Source organism: Phyllostomus discolor, chromosome X (genome assembly GCF_004126475.2).
Source record: "Phyllostomus discolor isolate MPI-MPIP mPhyDis1 chromosome X, mPhyDis1.pri.v3, whole genome shotgun sequence".
Classification (NCBI taxonomy): domain Eukaryota; kingdom Metazoa; phylum Chordata; class Mammalia; order Chiroptera; family Phyllostomidae; genus Phyllostomus; species Phyllostomus discolor.
This window is the reverse complement of record NC_050198.1, coordinates 20,169,624-20,178,968: the sequence shown is the minus strand read 5'-3', so window position 1 is coordinate 20,178,968 and position 9,345 is coordinate 20,169,624. Positions and strand designations below refer to the sequence as shown.

Here is a 9,345-nt window from a genome sequence, read left to right as displayed (position 1 = left end):
ATCTTTCTTTTCCTCTAGTCAAGTTTTGAATCATAGGGACAAAGTTCTGATTGACCTGTCTTAGGTCATCTGTTATCACGTGGCCAGAGAAAGTCAAGGCATTATGACTGTATGCAAGAGGAACTTTAGGAGAGCCCAGGATTCTGCTTTGCGTTAAAATAGACAAGCTTTAACCAGTGGAAGTGAAAATAGATGCTGTTATTATTTTCTATTGCTACTGTAAAATATTATTACAAACTTAGTGGCTCAAAACAAACAGATATTATCTTACATCTCTGTAGTTAAAAGTTTAACAAGGATCTCATTGGATTGAAATAAAGATATCTTGGGTGGATTACTTTCTGGAGATTTAGGGGAGAATCTATTTGCCGTTTCCAGTTTCTAGACATTGTCCATATTCCTTAGCTCATGATCTCTTTCCTTCAGTTTCAAAGGCAACAAAGCCTGCCAAGTCTTTCTCACATCACATAACTCTGACCTTTCCTTCTGCCTCCTTCTTCCAGTTTTAAGGGCTTTTGTGATTCCATTGGGCTCACCAAAATAATGTCCCTATTTTACAGTCAGCTGATTGACAATCTTAATTCCATCTTTATTTTACTTAACTCATAGTCTCTTCAGTCATCAGTGAATCTTGAGAAATAAGAACTCTTGTAAAAGATAATGCATTTTGATCAGTAGGTGAAAAGATAGGTGATCTGTTGACACAGTGCTGAGGTACAGCCCAAATAGAGGGGATTTGGGGGGCATCGCGGAAGCTTGGTACTGCAAGGCACTAGAGCAAAATTTGCACATATCTGCCTAAGCTTATTCTGTGTATAATATTTTTATATATCATAAAAGCTGAATGCACTGTGTCTGCAAAAATAGTTAGCTCTTGGTGAAATCTTTATATCATTCATTTTAATGAATGCTATAGAAGAATATAGTGTTCCAATTTTTAGTGAAATACCCCATCACCAAAAACATATCTTGCATCATCTACTGGATGTTAATAAATAATTCAGGAAAGTTCTTAGAGATCAGAATATAATATCCATGATGAAGCTAGGGAAATTCTATAACATATGTGAGTCTATGGTTACTTCTCAGAATCTTTTGCTTTTGGTTTTCACCTTTATGGCCTATTCATTGCCTATGGGAATATTTTAACTACCCCATATTGATCTAAAATTCTTCTTCTGAAGAATTCTCAAAATATTACTGATTATATTTGGTAACAAAGGTAAATATGGTTTCATGCATTTTTAGAGTTGCTTTGAAATAATTTATCCAAACTTTTCACATGAGCAAATAGAGGCCCTCAGAGTTTAAATTACTTGATCAAAGTCATCCAAATGTACTGCATCAAGGGTAATAAAGGAATTCATCTCTTGTTTAATACTTTAATGTATATGGTGCATTAGTATACTACCTAAGATATTTCAAGTTCCTTTACACACATGCACTCACACACACATATCCACAAATTAGAAACAAAGGAACCTGGAAAACAAAGATGTGTCTGTATAATTGGAACCATTTATTTAAAATAATATAGTTATAATTATCCTTTGTGTGTGTGCATGTGCATGAGTACACTGAGTATACATATAGCTATGAAAGAAGACAGTACTAATAGAAGATACATTAAATTATAGGATAAAATCATTCCCAAAACTATATGGTTAGTGCTAAAGACTGACAGATCAAGAGGAAAGTATAGATATAGTTTACCTTAATTTTATCAGAAATCCTGACAAAATCTCATGATTACTTCAGGAATGATATGGAAAATATGCTGACAGGAAGAACAATACACCCAGTTAACCTAAAGAGTGACTGAGCAGCAGGATTGAGAAGTGTTCACCCTGGTGCATTCACCAGTACTAGATATCCTTGAAATAGTTGTCAAAAGACAGATTGCAGAATAGTTTCAAGAGCAACCCCCAGGGAAGACATTTGGGACACAGTGGTGTCAATAACTATGAAGAATACAAGATTTTATACTTCTTGCAAGCTGACAAGTTAGTCTGCCACATTGTCACACATGCTGGCAGAAGATAAACTAATTCTGGACTAGAGACACAGCCCACTAAGTAGCATGAACCTCCTGATCACAATGGTTCCCTTTGTTCCCCAAGTCCCACTGGATTGATGTGGAATGGCCACAGTAGAGGCTGCACACACATTAGGCCTGTGTCACAGCTGAGGAACTTTTACATAGTCTTTTACAGAGAACTGCCAGCAAGCCTACCTAACCTTTGCCCCAAGGGAGGGGCAAAGTCATGGATAACTAACAAATCTGGCTACTGACCAAGAGATGAGACATTATGTCTGTCATCCAAGGCTGTTTGCTTATACAAACATCTTTGAAATGGGAGTCTAGGGCAAAATTTCTTAGTGCTTCTATTCAAATGACATGCAGAAATGTGAGAGCTCCATGGAAAATTGCTTTCCAACAGGTGGCTGTGCCATCAGTCACTCACAAGTGAGCACAGTTTGCTCCAAATGAATTCCCCCTAAATGTTTACCTTTTAAATTTTGCTGGGCCAGAGAATGGTATATGACTGCTAGTGTTCTCTTTCAGGGTCAATTATTTTAAAATGATACAGCTTAAATCCTACACATTACTTCACAAGCCCTCAAAAAATCCCTCACAGAACTTTAAATGTACATGCTCCTCATTTCTACACATTCCTCATTTTGCACTGATAAAAACAAGTAAGAAAACACAAAGAATTTTACTGTATAATCATACTTCAAATATGGAGCTGAGAGGGTCACATGGAGTTGCATATCTGGCAATATGCTGGAAGAAGGAGGAAAATTAACCTGATTCAGTGCATTAAGGGTCTAGAGTGATGGGTTCTCAGTCCACAAGGTCAAATACTGTATTTTTCAGACTATAAGACACACCCCCAACCCTGCCACTGCCAAATTTGGGAGGAAAGATGGTTGTTAATGCTGTTGTTGAGTTCCATTTACATTTACATTGGTGACATATTATTTATGTCATTAAATATTTTACCACATTTTTTTACTTCAAAAATTTTGTCCTATTTTCCTCCTCTAAATCCTAGGTGGGTCTTGTGGTCCAAAAAAACATGGTAATTATCCCATCTGCCACTGTCACTATTTACTGGATTGCACCTTGGGTTTACTAGTTAGAGCTTTTGTCTTGGTTTATATTCTGTGTAGGAAGGTAGTAGAGGCAGCAGCATAATGGACAAAAAGCCCCCTCAAAATACCAGGGAATATGCCCCCACTACTGTCATCAACAACCAGGCAAGCCCTGGTATAACATACAACAAATTTGGAGTTGGAGGACACTCAGAGTTGGAAATAAGTATGCCCCCCTTAAGACAGTAATTTATTAAACATCTCCTACCTATTTTCTGATTTCTAGTTCAAGGGTTAGAATTCATAATTATTTGCCTCTGCCTTAGGAGCAATTAGCATATTTAAGACCCTTTCACTCTCCTTCTTACATAGAGAATTCACACACAAAAAAGTGGTAAAAAGGGCCACTTTGTTTCTGATAGTATTTGTCCTTCTTAAAACTCTGTGCATATTGCCTGCCCAGTGTGGCTCAGTGTGTTGGAACATTGCCCCATAACTAAAAGGTTGCAGGTTCGATTCCTGGTCAGGGCACATATCTAGGTTGGGGGTTAGATCCCCATTCTGGGCACGGATGTACGGACCCAACTGGTGGACTCACACAGTCCTCAGCCCAGGTGGGTAAGACCCTTTAGTCTGGGTGCATAGAGGAGGCAACCAACGGATGCTTCTCTCTGACATTGATGTTTCTCCTCGCCCTTCTCTCTTTAAAAGCAATGAAAAAAAATGTCCTTGGGTGAGGATAAAATTTTTTAAAAAAACCTCTGTGCACATCATTATAAAGTACTAACAAACGTGAGGTTATTTTATTTTTACCTTTAGCAGAGTATAACATCAAGCAAGGATTAAGTTCAAAGTCACTATCATCAGCAAGGGCATGCTTAACATTTTCCATGTAGCTTAAAGGACAGACAGGGATACTGACTGCTTTGTTACCAAGGTAGAAATCACATTCTGAATAGAGATACTTTGGATCTGTTTATAGCATTCTTTCATTTAAATTAGCTCTTATGTTTTGGATCCAAGCTAGGTAATTTCTAATGTGGCCAATTTCTGGAAGATTTTAAATAGCAAGTAGTGTGTTTAAGTTTGCTTTTTTTTCTTAACTGGTGTATGCCTTGACTTCATATTTGTACATGCTGCTTTCCAAAGGACAAGACCTTTTTTTTAAAAAAGATGAATGATCCTCATAATCAATCCATTAATCTTGCTTAAAACCTGTATTATATATGAAAACGGAATATATATCTCAATTACCAAAGAAAGACTAGAGCTGAACATTCATTGAACTTCAAGTTATGATCATGCTGAATTTATATGAATTCTTAGAAGTCTGCATCCCATAGCACCTGAAAGTATTTGTCTTTGCAAATAACTACTTCCTCTGTTCATGCTTCACGTTATCACTGTGTGATAACACAGAAATGGAGAAAATTGGGTACAGTTATGTTCTCAATTTTTTTTTTTGCCAAATAACAAACTCAGGAATACATTATTGAACTGAAACAGATTTCCTGTATGGTTCTGAGCAACTCCTCAAGTGTTTATTGCCCACATCTACCAGCATAAACTTAGCTATCAAATTAGATTTAGATCATTAGGCTGGGATTTAGCAATATTTTGTTGCCAACCTTAGATCTAAACACACTGTGTAGTTGGGAATATTGATGAATTTTTGTGTGAAAAAGTAGGGAAGGCTATACCCCAAAGGCACAGAGCAGCAATTAATGGACTCCTCAAAGTCTGTGTGAGAAATCCTGCTTTATAACTACTCAAAATTTATAACTACTCAATGTCAACCTACTTTTTGAAAGATATATAGTATGCTAAATCCAAATTAAGCTTTGAAATGAAATGGCAAAAACATATTTAAAATATTTTGTGTGAAAGAAGATTTTGCTTATTTTATCTCTTCTGTTTTTTGTTTTAACACATAACTTCAATAGATGAATTACTTTCAACTGAGATAGGGATTTACTTTGTTTAACTGAAATCAGTGCTAATGGCCCATATTAGCTGTTTTTTGTGTCAATTGACAAGTCTACAACTCATGATATCTGCCCTATAGTATTTCTTTTCTAAAAATTTATCTGATATCACTTCAGTTAAGGTCGGGGTGGGGGAGACTTGGAATGCCAAGTCTTACGCATTTTTATCTCAATTAATCCTTTCAGAAAATGTTTTAGGGACATTTTGTTGTTTTTCAAGAGGTTGGTAAATTGTCCAATATCACATAGTCTTTACATGTAAGAATCTGGATTCTCTCCTGGGTTCAGTGGTCTGTAAAAGCTTGTTCTCTCTCCCCTTTCCCCATATGCCAAGCTGACTTCGTTCCTCTTATTATCTGAGCTGCCTCTTGGCTCACTATGTTCAGCCATGGTTTTCTGCTGAGGAAAGACACTCAGAGAGGTTTTCAAAAAAGATATTTTCAAACCACATTTTTTGTGTTTTTCTTTTTAAAAACTTAACATACTTTAATCCATTTTTCACCATATCTCTTTTCCACTAATTATGTATTTTTAAATTTTAAATTTCAATGCCCCAACTGATAAAAATGAAAAAGATTGTCATTAGATTTTATTCAAATATCAAAAATTTCAAAGTAAATACACTTGATTTAAATTGTGCACTTTTATTAAATACTAAAATGCTACAATAATGATGAAGTTACCCAGCTTGATTTCAACAACAGCAACAACAACAACAACAAAAATCAGCGGATTCTAATCCGCTGGATCAGAATCTGTGTGAAATGGACCTAAGATGCTCCAAAATTAACAGGTGCTCCTGAGTGATTTTATTGGGAAGTTTAGGAAACATAGCTATAGCTAGTGCCTGAAACTCCACCATATGAGCAGCAGATCTCAAACATTCATTTGCACAAAATGACCTAATTCTGCAGTATGTGAACTTAATCCATTTAGTTTGACAAATCTTCTCAAAGGTTGGGAAATATTCATGCCAAAAATGTTAATGTTCCTGTACCCACCCTCATAGAGTTTAAGTTAATGGGCCTGCCATGGAGCCAGCCCATATACCTTTGTTTTGACTAGTATGTTAAGGGATTCTGATGGAGGAAATCTTTGGAAGGCACTTGAGAAATATTGGTTCAGTTAGAATTTTTTCCTCTTGAAAATAAACACATTTCACTCATACATTGGAAACAAGGAAGGATTTGAAAATTGGGTTGAATTCCAGATTATAAATACATTAGACTATAAACTCTGAGAGGACAGGAGTTTGTTTGGGGGGGGTTGTGTTTTCCCCCTCTTTTGTTCAGTGATGTATGCCCAGCACTTAGCAGAGTGGCTTTTACATAGTAGACACACACAATTTGTTAACCCTTTTAACCAAATAATAAAAATAATGTTTTAGGCTTTAATAAAGAATAAAAAGTGTTTGTTTGAGCAATGGAGAGACTGCAGTCTGGGGCATAGATTGAGGGAGCAAGCTAAACTGTGCTCCAGAGGGGACAAAGAAAGGCAGGGTTTATAAAGGGCACAAACAAACCGGCCGTTCTCATTTTGGTCCTCCCTGTCAATGAAGGACTTGGCTAGGTCTGCAGGGATTGGTGAGCCCCGCCCTGAAAATGGAGGAGGCTGGATTTTGAAGCCGATTGGCTCCTTTCAAGGTGAAGGATGCAGATGGTCTGCTCACTATGATGAGGAGGAGGAAGTCAAGCCCATGCATGTTCATGCAGCAATCGTTGATCCAGAATATTGGTGGATGGCTTTGAGCTGACTTTAGGAATAGGTCAGAAAGTTACCATGAGTTCCAAGATCTGAAACGAGAGGTGCATAAGTTCCACTTCCTCAGTGGCCTCCCAACTGTCTTCTAAGTGCGTCTCTTAGTGATGTTTATTCCATTTTATTTTTTCTATGATCAACTTAATGAGTGAACTCAGGGTACAAAGACTTCATGTCTCTTACTCTTGCTCCTCCATTTTAATGGCTTATCGTAACCAGAAGGAATGTGCAATTGAATTTGCAAACAGAGAGCAGGGTGGTAGTGACAGGACTGGAGAGGAAAACTCTAAAATGCATGAGAACTTCAGCAAGGAGAAGATAGGGTGAACAAAGAAAAGCCAGGGGGTGTCGGGCATCCCCTGGGAGGAATATGGACCTTGGACTCGTGCCCAGAGTGGTGGCACGCATGCGCATCGTGGAGCTGCGAGGTGGGCCTACCTTGGGTTGATGACTGGAGCTCTCCGAAAGTGTGGAGGGAATCGCCAGCACAAAGTGCGCAGGGCCAGATACTGCGCATGGCCTCACACTGCGCATATCTGTGCCGTACATCCCCGCCCTCCCCCCACCCCCCCCCCGCCACCTCGCCCAATGAGCCAGCACGTCACTTGTACCACCTGACTTTCCAGAACCGCAGCTGCCATCTTGCTTGCATCAAAGTACCTCGCCGGGTGACTGGTGACCGTCTGGGAGCTGGGAGCCGGGAGCCAGGAGCCAGGACCGTGAGTCAGAACCATAAGTCTGGAGCAGGGAGCCCTGAGTCCAGAGCTGGGAGCCCTGACTCAGCAGCTAGAAGCCATGAATCCGGAGCTGAGAGCCATGAGTCTGGAGCCCGAAGGTGGTGACTGGGCAGGAAGCATTGCCTTAGCTTCAGCGTCCCTGCGGGTGGCAGTAGTCTGCACCAACAACCTAAATCGGAGCATGGAAGCCCACCATCTCCTCAGCAAAAAGGGATTCATTGTCCGGTCCTTTGGAACAGGGAGTTTTGTGAGGCTTCCAGGATCAACAGCTGACCAGTCCAGTATTTATGATTTCAACACCACGTATGATGAAATCCACAAAGATCTTGTTCAGAAAGATGAAAAGTTCTATGCCAATAGTGGCATTTTGTGCATGTTGGAGAGAAATATGGAGATCAAACCAAGGCCTGAAAGGTTCCAGAACTGCAGAGCTGTATTTGACCTGATCCTCACCTGTGAGGAGAAGGTATACGACCAGGTGGTGGAAGAGCTGAATTCTAGAGAGCAGGTGACCTTACACCTAGTGCATGTGATCAATGTGAACATCCAGGACAGCTTCGAAGAGGCCAGCCTGGGGGCGTTCCTGTTCTCCGAGCTCTGCCAGTGCATTCAGCTCTTGGATGACGTGGACAATGAGATCGAGGAAGTGCTACTGGAGTTTGAGGAGATGAGCGGCCAGACCTTCCTGCACACTGCCTGCTTCTACTGATGGGCCGCTCCTGCCTCCTGAAGCCGCATTCTTGAACTTCCTCGTGTAAATACGTTTTCCTTCCTGACACATGTGTTTACTTTGAGGGCTTCTATTGGTGGACAGGAGCAGAACCCAAATGAATGTTATAGATGAGTTGAGAAGATACATGTAAATGGAGATTAACAGCAATCAAATTTTTATCCCATTTTTACTTATGAGTGGGATATTTTTATGAAGTTTTGTTCTTTAACCAAAAATAAAATAAATGGTTTCTAAGTACATTTTCCTCCAACATGTCTGTGTTTTTCATTGTGCATTGTTCCCCTCCTCCCTACCTGGCTGGCATATACAAATACCTGAATAAAGTAACAGGGTTGTACCTATTAGGAAAGAACCTGTAATTGTCCAATAAACACATGCTGCTGGGGAGGAAAAAAGCCAAAAAGAATAGGGCCTACAGAAGTATCTAAGTGCAGTCTTGGACACATGCTATTGGCTTCAGAGGCTTTGGTTAGCCATTGTGATGAGAGATGACACTTAGAGCGGCAGCATGAGAATCCAGAGGGCAAGGTGTGAAGTGGAAAGAATACTGGAAGTGAAATTGTAACTGTCCCCTTTCTTATTTTCTGAGTTTTCCCTATGCGTGTTGAGTTGTATAATTTCATTTCGTGTCAACAGGTGGGTGAGACCACGGCACCAAATGAGTTGGGTTTGCTACTGGACCTCAGTTCTTTTCAGCCTTGTATGAAATTGTGTCCCTTTGTTTAGTGCCTGAGTGTTCACTTGCTCCTATGTTGGGGTAAGAGGAACTCTTGAGTGTTAATGACCTCACAGTTGAGAAGAGACCAGCCTGTGCTGTGTACCTCTATACCTTCTCCACGGGCTCCTGCCAGCAAAGAATGACTGCAGGGGGTTAGAATTGTCCCTTGAAGAGACAGGTCTGTTCCTGCCTTAGCTCTGGATGTGGGAATATTAGGGGGACAGTATAATGGCCCCTCCCAGCTGTTTCTAGATCTCGGTTGGTATTCTTTGAGAGCTGCATATTTTCCCGTGGCACATATTGAGGATGTAATGA

The 9,345-nt window shown here is 39.8% G+C and overlaps 1 protein-coding gene across 1 annotated transcript; it reads left to right on the top strand.

The window, feature by feature from the left end:
* The first annotated feature begins 7,637 nt into the window (after nucleotides 1-7,637).
* Nucleotides 7,638-8,288, top strand: LOC114505656 (RNA polymerase II subunit A C-terminal domain phosphatase SSU72-like). Its single transcript, XM_036016891.1, has one exon. The coding sequence runs from the start codon at nucleotides 7,638-7,640 to the stop codon at nucleotides 8,286-8,288; it is 651 nt and encodes a 216-aa protein (XP_035872784.1).
* The last annotated feature ends 1,057 nt before the right edge of the window (nucleotides 8,289-9,345 follow it).